The 14,603-nt window shown below is 42.7% G+C and overlaps 1 protein-coding gene across 4 annotated transcripts in view; it reads right to left on the bottom strand.

Moving 5' to 3' along the window:
- PDGFRA (platelet derived growth factor receptor alpha) overlaps nt 1–14,603 on the bottom strand; it is a 46,478-nt gene that overhangs the window by 14,443 nt on the left and 17,432 nt on the right. For all 4 annotated transcript variants that reach the window (XM_081303880.1, XM_081303882.1, XM_081303881.1 and 1 more), the window contains 11 exons: nt 14,402–14,573; nt 14,121–14,310; nt 10,537–10,652; nt 8,829–8,955; nt 6,951–7,144; nt 6,112–6,206; nt 5,779–5,911; nt 3,932–4,036; nt 3,424–3,534; nt 3,017–3,170; nt 1,654–1,820 (listed from right to left, as the gene is read on the bottom strand). In XM_081303880.1, the coding sequence (XP_081160006.1) occupies nt 1,654–1,820; nt 3,017–3,170; nt 3,424–3,534; nt 3,932–4,036; nt 5,779–5,911; nt 6,112–6,206; nt 6,951–7,144; nt 8,829–8,955; nt 10,537–10,652; nt 14,121–14,310; nt 14,402–14,573 (1,564 nt within the window). The remainder of the gene's footprint in view (nt 1–1,653; nt 1,821–3,016; nt 3,171–3,423; nt 3,535–3,931; nt 4,037–5,778; nt 5,912–6,111; nt 6,207–6,950; nt 7,145–8,828; nt 8,956–10,536; nt 10,653–14,120; nt 14,311–14,401; nt 14,574–14,603) is intronic.

Raw genomic sequence — 14,603 nt, 5'->3', positions numbered from 1 at the left:
CCAAATTATATTGTTATATTGTATGCATGTACGGATATATAAAATAATCCCATCAATATGTACAACCATAATGCACTAATAAAAAAATATGGAAAAAAACCAGGGCCAGTGACTTTGCATTGACTTCCCTTTGTTTGTAACTTTCCCCAGTTCATCCCATCTGGAAGGGTCCCAGAGTTTTCGAGGAAGAAGGCCATCTAGGCCAGTAGTTCTCAGTCCTTCTGAGGATTTTCAGGCAAAGTGAAGAATAGCTTCAGCCATTCACATTTTTCTAGCCAGCTACAGGAAAGCCAGAAAATTGTAATGTGCTTGCCAATAGGGCCTGGGCCTCAGCGTGACTCAGGTCCCCCAATGTCTGGTGCCAAGTCTACCAGCTCAGCCTGGGAATCGATGTAAACTATTTTTAAAAATATGGGAGAGGAGAGGAAGCACTGGTTCCGATAACCCTCATTGGCTAATCTTTGTAAAGTGCTTGGAAGTTCACCCATTTGGCAACGTGAAGTGGATGGAACCGAGAACTGCAGAAATGGAAAATATCATTGTGTACTGAACTTTGCGAAACAAGCACATTCTATTTTTAATGGATTGTACCTTTTGCTTAAGAACCTTGAAAATATTCCGAGCACATTAGTGATTTTCCAAACAATTTCATGGCAGCTCAACACTTTGCATCAACCAATGCGAGGGCTCAGGCCCCAAAGACAACAACATCACAGAAAAAGCCAAGGTCAGACTTATCTACAACTATCCTACTTCAAATCTGTGATTTAGACCAGAGCCCCAGAGGGGCCACCCCCGAGCAGATAGGAGGTGGTCCATCTGGTATAGCATCAGCTGGGTACCCTGGGGTTAATAAATCCATCCAATCCTCCATTTACACCTCTGTTTTGAAAACAGATCTGCCTTCAGACAACAGTCAATAGAAACACTTGTCAGAAAATACATCTCCAATTGTCTACTCTCCAATTTTTATCTCAAATTGGATGTTAGGAAAGCTAAAATTAAGGGTTATTGAACTCATAGATATAAGTCTTATAAAACTTAAGAAAAAGCCACTAGGAAGAAAGAACAAAAGCTTCCTAACTTGCAGTTTGTCAAGTAAGGGCACTAAAAAAAAATCAATTATCAAAGGTAGCAATGTAGTTCAGGGGTGAAGCATCTGCTGAGCATACACAAGGCCCTGGGTTCAATCATCACCAAAACAAAACAAAACAATCAATTCTCACTGTTTTCATTTAAAAAAAAAAAAAAAAAAAAAGGAGGTTGGAGCTGTAGCTCAGTAGTAGAGTAACTGGCTAGCATAAATGAGGCTCCGGGTTTGATCCCCAGTACTGCAAAAATTAATAAATCTATTGAGAACAATTTTTTTCCAATTAAAAAGACATGTTAAGAACAAAAAAGAAAGGTTATCATATCAGAATAAATGACTCTATAAAGCAATCGCATTTGAAGTTTGGGAAATTCATTGCAAGAAATCTGTCTTTATCCTTTTTAATTCACAGGCCACAACCTATAATAACCTGTCACAGACCCAGCTGAGCAGACCTGCATTCAGGGACCACGTGGCCTGACAGGTCTACTTATCACTCCTGTTCACCCACCTCTGAATATTTTAAGTATCATATTAAAGCAGAGTGATAAAGATGCTTTTACCTAACATAGATTTCTTCTTATACGAGGCCGGGCGATCGTACAGTGATCTCTGAATGTCCGAATACTTGGAGACCTCTTTTCTTTCCAACATGGGGACGTACTGTGTAGTGTCGGCTTGCTTCATGTCCATGTAATCACCATTGTTCTCAAAAGATAGAATCACGTAACTGTAAAAACAGAAAAGACATCTCACCCAGGTGCCCTTCTGGAGTGGTCACTCAGATGCTTCAGCAGATGATGATGTGGGTCCCTGCCATGTGCCCGGTACTGAGGGAGGCAGAGCAAAAGCAAAACCAAAGAGTACCCTTCACATGGGGCGGTCCAGGCAGGGAGAAGGGCCTGAGAAGATGACTCCAACAATCCCACAAACACACAGGGCACCTCGGACCCAGGCATGGGGACGGCAGGAAGGTTCCAGTGGCATGAAAGGAAAATGACTCCTTCTGGCATGAAGGAGGCACTTTTCATAAGCTGTAGAATGACCACCATTTGCAATGGGAAAGACCAGGGGATTATTCAGGTTCTGCTAACTCTGGCTGACACGGTTCTTACTATCTTTTCACTTATTTATTTGTTTTCAGTGCCACTCCTCTACACGTCTTCAGTGGGAACACAGACACCCTGAAATGACATCTACAACAGGGGGCTATGTCCCCAAAGATTTATAAAATGTTATAAGTCTATTACACTTAAAATTTGAAAAAAAAAATCATGACATTAAGGCCCATCATTACTCTTTCTCTGTTTTTCAGTCTATAAACCATGAACATGGGATTTGTGGCCCTGTGGCTTGAGGAGACAACTCTTGCTACTTGATAAATTCGCACCCACTTAGTATCCATTAAGTAAATGTGTATAAAGCCAACTCATTGCACTTTCTGATCTTAGGGATCTTCATAGCCTTCGAGATCTTTACAGTCACTTGGCAGATTTCTGAAGTGGAGACCACCATCACTGGCTTGATCCACAGGCCCAGGTTCAGCAAGGACCACCAGCTGGAGCTTGGAGATCCTCAGACAGATTCTCACAAGGTATATAAACTCAGGCGTCCATGGCCTGTGCTGCATTTCATATATCCAGAGTGGATCACACATAAACAGGAGAATGGCTTCCAAAAGGATTCCCACTCTCACTCCCCTTAACTCCTATCAGCAAGGCCTTCCTGCATGATGTCCCAGTCCAAAGTGCCTACAGACATAGGGTATCCATGGGCACTGTCAGGGACCACTGCGCAGGCTGGCTTGTCCCCAAATCTTGCTACTTTGGGCCCTGACCCTGCAGACATGGATTCTGTCAGAACACAGATTCTCTCCATTTGTGAGGCTTATAGGACAATGACACAGCCATGTCTCTGTACACTCACCTGCGTGTGCTCTCATCAGCAGGGTTCAATCCAAAGATGTCCAGCTCTTTCTTTGGCTTCTCTGGGTGGCGGCTCAGGAAGCTATCCCTATTCTTATGCAAATAGTTGACCAGATCCCCATAGAAACAGTACTCAGTGATGATGTAGATGGGGCCTGTGGGGACCAAAACCAGAATAAAAACCCAAGGACAGGGAAGCCATGAATTGCTGTGTTTGGACCACCAAGAGACATGGCTCAAAAATAGTGACTCCCATCAGCTCAGTGGAGCGAGAGGACTCCAAGGAAAAGATTTAGATTCACTGGTGCGGCTGGGGTGTGAGGGGGGATTTGAGTCTGGTCTGACGGCTTTTCACAACCACAGGTGTTCAGAGCACACCCTCACTCCCAGGAAGGTGGGTGAGCCTACCTGACTTAGTACAGGCTCCCAGCAAGTTGACAATGTTTAAATGTGGCCCCAGGTGAGTCATTATCTTCAGCTCAGACATGAGAGCTTGTTTTTCACTGGACCTGGCTGTGGCTGTTGAAGAAATAAATCATGAGTCAGTTCAACTCAACTACCTAGCTCTCATTTCCAGAAAACCCCGAGAATGTGGTTGCTCCTGTAATTCAACATTATTACATTTACCAAGTGTATAAAAGAGAAGCAGAGGGCCCATGGAGTCTGGACTCTGGTGACAGTCCCTAGTCTTTAGGATATAAAGAAGTCACTAGAAATAACTCCTCGTTTTCCAAAATACAAGTGACAAGAACAACCAAAACAGAATTAACTGACAAACTTCTAAACACACATAAAATCTAGAGTCAAAGAACCAGAATCTAGTCCTAAATTTGCTACGATGGCTGTATCTCAATTTGCGACCCGATTTGGATCAGTTCACTTAATATCCTCGTATTCAAATCCTCCCAACACTTACGTTTGAGCATCTTCACTGCTACTTTCATAACAGGCTGGGACCGGCTTAATCCATAGGCTGTTCCTTCAACCACTTTCCCAAATGCACCAGATCCCAAGATGCGACCTGTGGACAAGAAAAACCATCAACACACCGGGCTCCTCTGCAGGGTGAACAGCTGGGTGGGTGCTTTCCCATACTGAGTAAGCCTAATTACTCCTCCAAGTCATCCTGTCAAAAAAAAAATGGAGCCCACAGGGGAGGAAATTAGAGTAATTGCTTTTGTCAAATAACATTTGCAGCGGAAAGGAAAACACAGACGGGGAGAGAGGAGGATGCAGCCCTCCCTGGTGTGAACTCTCTGGCTAGCAGCTGGGTGCTGGCCAAGCCCTGGGCTCCTTTGCTTTTGCCTCCCGGCTCCTGCCCATACCCCCTGGCTCAACACCCTTCTGTTTTACACACACAAACAGAGGCATCCTTTGCATCAATAAATCCTTAACCACTGGAAATACTTGAGTATTCAAAATACCACCGATTCCAAGGAGTAGACAAGTAAAAACTGAGCTGGGCCCACTGCGGCCCATTGCCAGCAAGGCCACAGAGGCTCAGTATGCCCTGAGCCCAGTCATTGCCTCATGTCAGGAGAGACAAAGAGAAACTGAGACTATTGCCCCATCCTTGAAGAGCTCACAGTCCAGGGACAGGCTTCCAGATAATCAGCCTGACTGTGGACAGCCCAGCCAGGGTAGATTCTGCTCATGAAAGACAGCAGGAGAGCCCACCCTGCCCCTATCCGCAGGGCTGCATGGCTGGCAATTCCTGGAAAGGTACTGCTTCACCAGTAACTTGACAGGGCCCAGGAACAGGGAGACCAAGCAGTGCCCCTTGGCATAGCAGGGATTTTACCCTTCCCCCCGAATTTTATTACTTTTTAATTTCCCTAAGCTCCTCATCCTTTTGGGGAAACAGTGGTGAAAATATAATAAAGAAAGCTTAAGAAAAAGCATTTGAAATTGGGAGCCAGGAGGATACCTCGTTTGATTTCAGTTTAAGTAACTCTCTAAGATCTAAACTCTGCCATATTTTGGAATGAGACAGGTAGATGATTAAAACCTGTATTTAGTTATATTATTCACTGTGACACAACCTCTAGCTCTAACTTTGCCTTTGTCCTGTTTTCATTCATTTAGAATGTGATTTTAAAAAATAAAAATAAATAAAACTCCCTTGGACTTCATGTATTTGATCTCAGCCCAAGATTGAAATATTTGAAATCTGTGACAAGTTGGCTTGGGTATTGTTATATGTTTTCCTTTAAGATGTACCCATATTTTAATATCTTATATTATATATATATATATGCTTCTTATGCACCCTCAGAATGTACTGAATCAAAACCTACTTTGTGACTGTCCGCATTCATTTCTCATTTACTGTTTTTGAGTTGTAGAAATTCACTTCATTTTCGATTGGTGTCATTTCCAAAGCAAAGCCATGTTGGTGGGTATCTTTGCTAGGCCTCCTTATATTCCTTTCTCCCTTTGTAAAATTTTCTTTAGCCATAATTTGTTATGGTATTAGATTTTTTAAATTCATTGCAATGATAGTTTCTTCTTCTCCCCCATGCCTACCCTGCAGTGCTAGGGATTGAACCCACATCTTCATGCATGCTAGGCCAGGGCTCTACCACTGAGCTACATCCTCAGCCTCAATTAACTCTTTTTCAAGATGGAAATATATTTCTGCAAGTGAATTTCTATTACATAGTTCTTACTAAGCAAAGCTCAGGTCCCTTACAGGGATTTAAATAGTGATGTTGCGTACAAGTGAGAATAGTGTCTTGGGAGGTCACAGTCAGAGGGACTTACCAAGCACTAGTCCATCTCTTGGAAATTCCCATCTCGAGTCATAAGGTAGCTGCATCGGGTCCACATAAATATATTCATGTCCATCGGGGCTGATTGATTCAATGACCCTCCAGCGAATTTCATACCTTGGTTTCTAGAAAGGACCAGGACAGGTAACTGATGAATTACCAAGGTCCCAAGGCACCAGAGCGCCCACTGCAGCAGCAAGCTGCAGTAGGATTTAACCACATCCATCCACCTGTAATCACTGAGCCCCTTCACTGTGCCAGGCATTGAACTAAGCTGTTGTTCTCACAGGCTTCAAAGATTTTAGTGTTTTGGGAAAATACCTACCTGTTTCCAAATGACAACCAGGACAATAAGTGAGATGATCACAATCACCAATAGCACCAGGACTGCGGCTGCCACCGTAAGCTCAGAACGCAGGGCTGGAGGATCAGAAAGAGACAGGATGGAGAATTTCCTTGAAGATAGGCCGAAGGCAGGAAGGTGTTGGTTATACCTGGCCAGGAATTTTTCACTGCCAGTAGGGAAGAATGGGGGCTGCCTGGCACATTTTAGGGATGGGCAATACCATCTCTCAAACATTTACACCCATGAAACTACACCAAAATTCAATCAGGGGAACTCAGCACTTTCTCCAAAGATGCTCTTAGCGTAACCTTTCAGACAGAATCGGAAAGGGAACAATAAAGACTGAAAAATGAGATTGAGTGCTACTTCATGTACAAAAGTCTGTATTTCATAAGCTTTTTTAATAAAGTTTACTTTGAAAAGTGGCATTTGTTTCTATTGCTTGTGACTTCATGGTTTTTTGTTTGTTTATTTGTTTGTTTTAAGAATTCAACCAGTCTCAACTACCGTAAGGAGCAATGAGATGGAAGATTCTTCTTCCTCCTTCTCCATCCCATATGCAAATGTTCAGATGTTCAGCAACTCAGAGACTGAGTAGCTATACTATTAGACAAGCAAAATGTCCAGTGTCCTTTGCAAGATGCAGCTTGGTATATGAATTTGAAGAAAGAAAGGGCTAGATTCAGCTGCATTCAAAGCTGATTTTCTGCCTGGGGACCTGAATTCTGATACCACCCTATGTGGGATTCCACATGCTTCCTGAGAAAGATGAAGCCCAGCTGGTGAGCTGGAGTTCCCCTGACTATTGAGAAACTCACTGGGAGCCACCAGCTTCAGCTCTCGGTTCCCAGAACCAAGGAGATTCTTAGCCAGGCATCGAACTGCAATGGTCTCCTCTACTTTGGCAAATGTCACTCGGCCCTCCACGGTACTCTTGCCTCGAGGGTAGATCTCCGTGATGATATTTGAGACATTGTTGGCTAAGACTGTCCATGATGTTTCATTATTACATCTACAGAGAAAAAGCACATAAATATAGGGCTGGTTATTGGCAGTCAGGGAGAAGAGTGGGTTGGTGAATTTGTTATGTTGCTGACCTTGTCTACGTTTGCAGGTGCCTATGGGATAACTTTCTTGATTTTTGTGCATATTAACAGTAAAACTCACTTTCATACTCAAAAGGAAATAACCTGCCTGAGAATAACTGAGAGTTTACTGTGAAGGAGGCAGAGACAAACAAATTCTATAAAATGTAACTACTGATCCCAAACCTTGACCCTACGAGTGAACTGAGAAGTTCAACATCAAGCATCTTTAATGATGCCAATATCCCACCCCTTCCAAAAGGCCTGGGGTAGGCCCTTCTCAACATCCACACTGAAAACAACTCTGAAGGTGTCACAAGGGTTATAACTCATCCTTCGAATTGAGTTATAAGACCCAGATTCCAGCCCCAGTCAGCATGCAAGTCATCCTTAAGTTCTAGAAGGGAGGACTAGGAGTCTCAGTCTTTAGGAAGAAGCAATCAAGGCCTCAGAACACAGCCAGTGCCCATGACTCCACGTGCCCACCTAAGAAGGCAGAGAAATGAGAGACGAATGAGGAAATGGTGAGTTAACTCCCACCCAACAGCAGGTGGTGAGCGAGGGAGTGAGCAATCACATGGGTGCCATTTTCATTTATGTACAAACGCCAGTCTAGCCACCCAAAGTTTGCCAAATATCAAGAACACAAATAATAACACATGCTGGCAAGGATGTAGAGGGAAAGAGACACTTATGCATGTTGGTGGGATTATTAATTACTAGAACCACTATGGAAATCAGTATGGAGTTTCCTCAAAAGGCTAGGAATGGAATCACCATATGACCCAGCTATCCCACTCTACGGTATTTATCCTAAAGGATTAAAGTCAGCATTATAGCAATACATGCATACTCATGTTTATAGAAGCAAAATTCACAATAGCCAAGTTATGGAACCAGTCCAGGTAGCCATCAGCAGGTGAATGGATAAAGAAAATATTGTGTGGATACATGATGAGGTTTTATTCAGCAATAAGAAAGAACGAAATTATGTCATTTGCAGGAAAGTAGAGGGAACTGGAAAACATCATGCTAAGGGATATAACCCAGATACACAAGGGTCTTGTGTTTTCTCTTATATATGGAAACTAAAGATAAAATTGGGAGAGAATCTCATGAAAATAGAAGGGAGACAAGAAGAGTAGAGGATGGGAATTAGAGGTAGGAAGGAAGGAAGGGAAAAAGAAGATACAGGGACATGAATAAGACCAAATTATGCTATGTGCAGATATGAATGTATCATAGTGATGTCTGGTATTATATATAATTATAATTCACCAATTAAAAAAATAAGTTTGCCATAAAATAAATATGAAGTAAAAATATGGGCCAGAGTAGTAAAGATCCTCATAGGAGAGTGGTTCTTAAAATTCACTATTTTTTCACATTAGAGACTCAGAGAGGATCCAATGAAAGCCACGGACCTTACAGCTTCTTCTTCATGAACACATGCACACGACACACACACACACACACACACACCAGGAAGCTGGGGGCCATGTTCAAAATTCTAACATGAGCCTTATGTCAAATAAGAACCACTAGTGCAAAAAGCGCCAGCCAGAGAAGTAATATGATCACCAAGGAATAAGGAACATCCAATTTCCATACTTTTTAATATCCTTGCAAATCATCCACTCAATGTCGGGAAGAGGTGTGCCCTCAGCCGTGCACCTCACAGTCTGTCCTCCGCTGGAGCCATGATGGTCGTCGACCAAATCCAGAATAGAGGATGGAACTGCAAGAGGCGGAAAGAAGTCAGATGCAAACACCAGAACTCGTGGGGAATCCAAAGCGGCAGGTGACTTCAGAAGTCAACCACCTTGCACTGGAACCATGCTAGAGGGGCTGAATCCACTTGCTGGGGTAACACTCCAGTGTGACAGCCCCTGCTGGGTGAAGCGTTTCAGTTTCAGTGCCTTGGGGTTTGTGCCTGGTGTGTAAAATCTAGAGTGAGGACTGGAAAGTGCCTGTAGTCATTTGGCTTGAAAGGCAAGGGGCTCTTCAAATTATCTGAGAGCTGGGGTTTGACTAATAGATTCAGTGAAAATATAATCAAAAGCAGTTATCTACCCAACTGCATCTTCAGGATTTTGTCAGGTAATAAAGGTTCTTTTTTTAAAAAAAGAATCTGTGGGGCTGGGGTTGTGACTCAGAGGTAGAACACTTGCCCAGCATGAATGAGGCACTGGGTTCCATCCTCAGCACTACATAAAAAATAAAATAAAGATATTGTGTCCATCTATAACTAAAAGATTAAAAAAAAAAAATTTAAAAAAATCTGTGGTCAGCCGGACACGGTGGCACACACCTATAATCCCAGCAGCTCAGGAAGTTGAAGTAGGAGGATGTCGAGTTCAAAGCCAGCCTCAGCAAAATTGAGGTGCTAAGCAGCTCAGTGAGACCCTGTCTCTAAATAAAATACAAAATAGGGATGAGAATGAGGCTCAGTGGTCGACTGCCTCTGAGTTCAATCCCCAATACCCACTCCCTCAAAAAAAGAATCTGTGGTCAAGTTAGTGATAGGCTAAGACTTGTATCAGAGACTTACTGTAAGGATCAAAAGAGCCCACCTCAAATGGCACCTGGCACATGGAGGGACTTAGTAAACAGGAGTTGAACCTGAATGTAACAGACTCGGCCACTCCTCTCTCTTCAGCAGGGACCACTGTCCCATGTCTACAGGGGAGCTACGCAGACCCCTCCAGAGCACCTGCAGGTCATCTGGACCAAAAAGCATCACTGTACCCATCTCAGAACTAGACAGATACTAAGAAAGCTGCAGAGCCTAGGAATTCCCAGAGTGCTCCAGAGCAACCCAGCATGCCTCAGAATTACAGGTCAAGTGACCCTTGTCAGAAATGCTTAGGTCCAGAAGTGTTTCAGATTTCAGATTTTTTCAGACTTTGGAATAGCTGTATATACATAATGAAAAATCTTGGGGATCGGACCCAGGTCTAAACATGAAATCCATTTATGTTTCATGAACACATAGGGATGTGCTTGTGTTTTGACCGTGACCTGTTGTGACTGTCAGAAAAAGTCAGGTGTGGGATTTTCTACTGTGGCGTCATGTCAATACTGAGAAAGTTTTCAGATTTTGGAGCATTTCCAATTTGGGGATTAGTTTGCCGACTTTATTCGGACCACGGATTATTTCTATAGTACTAGTACCTAAATTCATAAGTACAACAAAGCTATCCCTGACATGTGACATCTCCGGGCCCTGCTTCTCCCATAAAGGGTTTCTTCTCCTTCTGCCAAGCTGTCTTTGGGAGCGCCATTCACCAAGCTATACCTTTATACTCCTTGTACATACCTTGAGTTAATAGTTCAAAAGTATAGCTCTTCACATCATCTTCATTTTGAACTATTATAGTATAATGGCCACTATCTTCTTCCTTAGCACGGATCAGCTTTAATTTGCTTCGATACCTAAAAAACAAAAACAAAACAAAAAAAAAACAATAACTTTGTTTCAATAAGCAATAGCTAAATAAACTCCAACTATTTAAAGAATGACAGTCTTCCAAGGTTCATTTTATTTTTGTCAAAAAGTAAAACACATTTTTTTTCTTATCTGTTATCATCTCTTTCCTGGAATTCTCAACACAGTTTCCAAACATCAAAGATCTGAATAATAGACAATTCTTTTTTTATTATATATTTATTTTTTAGTTTTAGGTGGACACAATATCTTTTATTTTTCTTTTTTTATGTGGTGCTGAGGATTGAACCCAGTGTCTCACGCATGCCACATCCCAAGCCCTAGACACAATTCTTAACAACAGAAAACCAGACATTTTGAGATAAGCAAAGGCCATCTCCAAGAGCTATTAGTTCTGGTAAGGTCTCCCTTTTGAATGAGAATAAACTACCAACTTTTCAAAAAGAAAGCGATGGGGGGGAGGAGGGGGAGGAGAGAAGGGGAGAGGGAGGAAGGGAAAGAGGGGAAAGAAAACTCCTTGATTTTTACCTGTTTTCTTCCCCTAAATACATGTCATTTATATAGTTCAGCCAAAAAAGCAACACCATTTGAGGAAAAAATGAGGATAGCCTCTAAGTGTGATATGAAGAGGGATACAGGACTCAGCATTGTTAACTGCCTGTATTGATTCAAGAAACTGGAAAGTTTCATGCTGAGAGCCATAGCCGAGTAGGAATGCCATGGCATTTTTGGTTGAAAGGTGACACCAGCAAGCCATTGAGATGATAATTATGTTAAGATGTGCATTCAATTGGATATTAGACCCCTGCTGTCCACCTTGGCCTGCTACTTTGGAGCTCTCCCGGGGATTCCTGGAGAGTTCCCATTGGTTGGGGAAGTGCGGTAGAAGGGATTTCCGGAGGAGGGATTTCCTTTTGATATGGTGTGTCCTGGAAGAAGGTCGCCACGTGCATGGCGTTCGCGGGAGTTTTGGAAATAAAGTTTGTTCCTGCTTGAGTGGCTCGTGATTTTGTGCCCAGCCAGACTGCGGCAGTTTCATAAGAACCTAAGGAAACCAATCACAGTGTTTCCTTAGCTGGGTATGGTGACTTCTGCCTGTAATTCCAGCACATGAGGAAGCTGAGGCAGGAGGACAAGTTTAAGGCCAGCCTCAGCAATTTAGCAAGACTCTGTCTTACAAAAACAGAAGAAGAAAATAATCTCGGGATATAGCTCAACAGTAGAGCATCCTTGGGTTCAATCCCCAATACTTAAATAGTGTTTCCCTGCAGAGAGGAGGAGGTAACTGGGCAGACAGAGACAGAAATAGGAAGAAGTTTTATACAATGCACCCTCTTCATTTGATTTGTTTATAAAGTGTGGGATTCCATTACCAAAAGAAAACAAGTTAGAAAAATATACTTCTTCATACTTTAATAAATGAACATTTCCCCAAAAGATTTCCTATGCATATTACACATGATATTTGGCTCTGTGTGTGTGTGTTTGTGTGTGTGTAAAAATATTTTCCCATTTAACTGTCCTTTATAAAACATCACAATATGCAAAAATTAGTTGCTCTTCTTCATGGTTCCTGTAACTTTAGCATGTTATGCTATTTTATAAAGGTGAGAAGACCTTGGCATTATTGAAATTCTCCATGCCTCAATTTCCTTGTGTACAAAATTTGGCCATTGTGCACACAGCAGTCATTCTGAGGACTTGTTAAATGAGATTCTATGTGGAAAGTACTGCCTGGGCTCTGAAGCACTGTGCAAATGCTGGAGCAACAGGACCTGTGTAAGAGCAGCCTGGGCTGAGTTTCCCTGGGCTGCACCATATTGTATTTGCTTCAGCACTGGATTTCCTGAGAGCCCCCTTAGGCACACCAGCTGCTGATGGCCAAGTGATTCTCTGTCCTTCATTGCCTACGTATGTTCAGCCAAGGAAGCTGACCCAGTGGAGTGGGTCCAGTGGTTTTAAGCTCCATGAAGCCAAACATACCATTCACCATATTCATTCCTGTGCTTCCTGGCCCGCAATATAAACTGGAAAATAAAATTTATGCTGAAAGATTTTTGAATCACTGTATAAGGCAGCTTTCCAGAACCACTTAGTTGGCAGGACTAACTTGTTGCTGCTGATGGTTACAGCCTGTAGATCGGACCCTATTTCTCTTTGGCCTCAACAGACTCCTAGAAAGTTCCTTGTGGAAAGCTGCCCACCTCATTGTGCACCTTCTTTTCATATCATCAAAAAAACCTTCCAGATTCATTATTCCACTTCTACTTCCATCATTGCTCTATAGAGGTCATAAAATTCCATTTTCTGTGAGGGATGCAGCCCACGTGCTTAGCATGCACAAGGCCCTGGGTTTGATCCCATAGAACTGTAGGGAGAAACGTTTCATTTTCTCAGACGTGGCTTATCAATTACATATGGAATTCAGGTTGCAAAGTAAAAAGCAGACCCTGGAGTTAAGTGAACTGTTGAGAAAGGTTCTGTTTTCTTTTTTTTTTTTTTTTTCTGCAGGCTTGAAATAAAGAACGGACTTTTGTCTCATGGGAATTTCCAACAAGGACATCGGACTGAATTGGCTGGCCCTTCAAGAGGCACCTTCTGACTTGTGGATTCAAATCATAACTTAAAATTTCAAGAGACCTCCAGATAGCAACTGATCCAATTCTTTGCATTAAAAAACATAAAGGGGGCTGGGGATGTGGCTCAAGCGGTAGCGCGCTCGCCTGGCATGTGTGCGGCCCAGGTTCGATCCTCAGCACCACATACCAACAAAGATGTTGTGTCCACCAAGAACTAAAAAATAAATATTAAAAATCCTCTCTCTCTCTCTCTCTCCTCTCTCACTCTCTCTTTAAAAAAAAACAAACATAAAGCATGATTAATCCTATATTATAGATGAGGAAACTGAGGTCAAGGGGTGAGCAATCTACCACTCTCCTCAAAGGCAGAGATCTCCATGTTGTACCACATGTCTCTCTCCTGACCAGATTCAGCCAGGCTGTACTTTTAATTCCTGTGGAGGCTTTGAGAGGGGCAAATGTGCCCCCAATAAGCCCCTGAGGCTTGTTTCGTATAAACTTATGTGATAATTGCCTCACAAGTGGAACCGTCCCACACAGCTACTTATGATATGACAAAAATCAAGGAAAACATTCACTCCAAGGGCTTCCAATTTCAACATCTTTCCTCCACCCCTAGCTGGATCCAGTAACTTGTCTGACATTGGAGCAGACAAGTTACTTTAGTTCTTTCTTCTCGTTTTATCACTAAATATTCAAAAATATGCTGTTACCATATTGGAATGTTATAATTAAAGGGAGGTGATTTTGTATCTTAACTCGCACTGCCATTTGTACCAGATGGCTTTTTGGTCTGGGCCGTGGGACACGCGATGGCCTCAGTCTGTCTAGGGATACACATGTTACAAAAGCACAGTTGGGGAGGGTGTTCTGTACCTTATTTCCTGAATCTTTTCCACATCAGTGGTGATCTCGGTGAGATTTTCAATCAGAGTCAGGTTGTCCTTCAGCCAAGATATCCTGGGAGGAGGGTAGGCCTGCACGTCCACCACAAAATGTCTGACTTCATGCAGGTTGACAGCTTCCAACTGGCCAAAGGTGGGTTTGATTTCAACAAACCCTTTCTCTGTACAGGGAAGAGTTTCTGATAAATAATGATAACCGCATATGGATCCCAAGCAGCATGGACGACTGACATTTTAGAAAGCGGAATGTACCATGGACAGAAATGGTGACTTTCTTCATTTCTTTGACCTCCTTGGTGGCCTGGCGGGCAGCACATTCATAATCTCCACTGTCTTTCACCGTGGCCTCGGGGACCGTCAATGTGTACACCAATTTGATGGATGGGACTTTGATTTCCTCCAGCATCGTGACTCCTTTGCCTTTCTACAGAAGGGAAGAAAACTGACTTTTAAA

Source organism: Spermophilus citellus (genome assembly GCF_964194105.1).
Source record: "Spermophilus citellus genome assembly, chromosome: 8".
Taxonomy (NCBI): Eukaryota; Metazoa; Chordata; class Mammalia; order Rodentia; family Sciuridae; genus Spermophilus; species Spermophilus citellus.
Note: the sequence above shows the minus strand (reverse complement) of the source record. Positions and strands in the feature narration are given on the sequence as shown.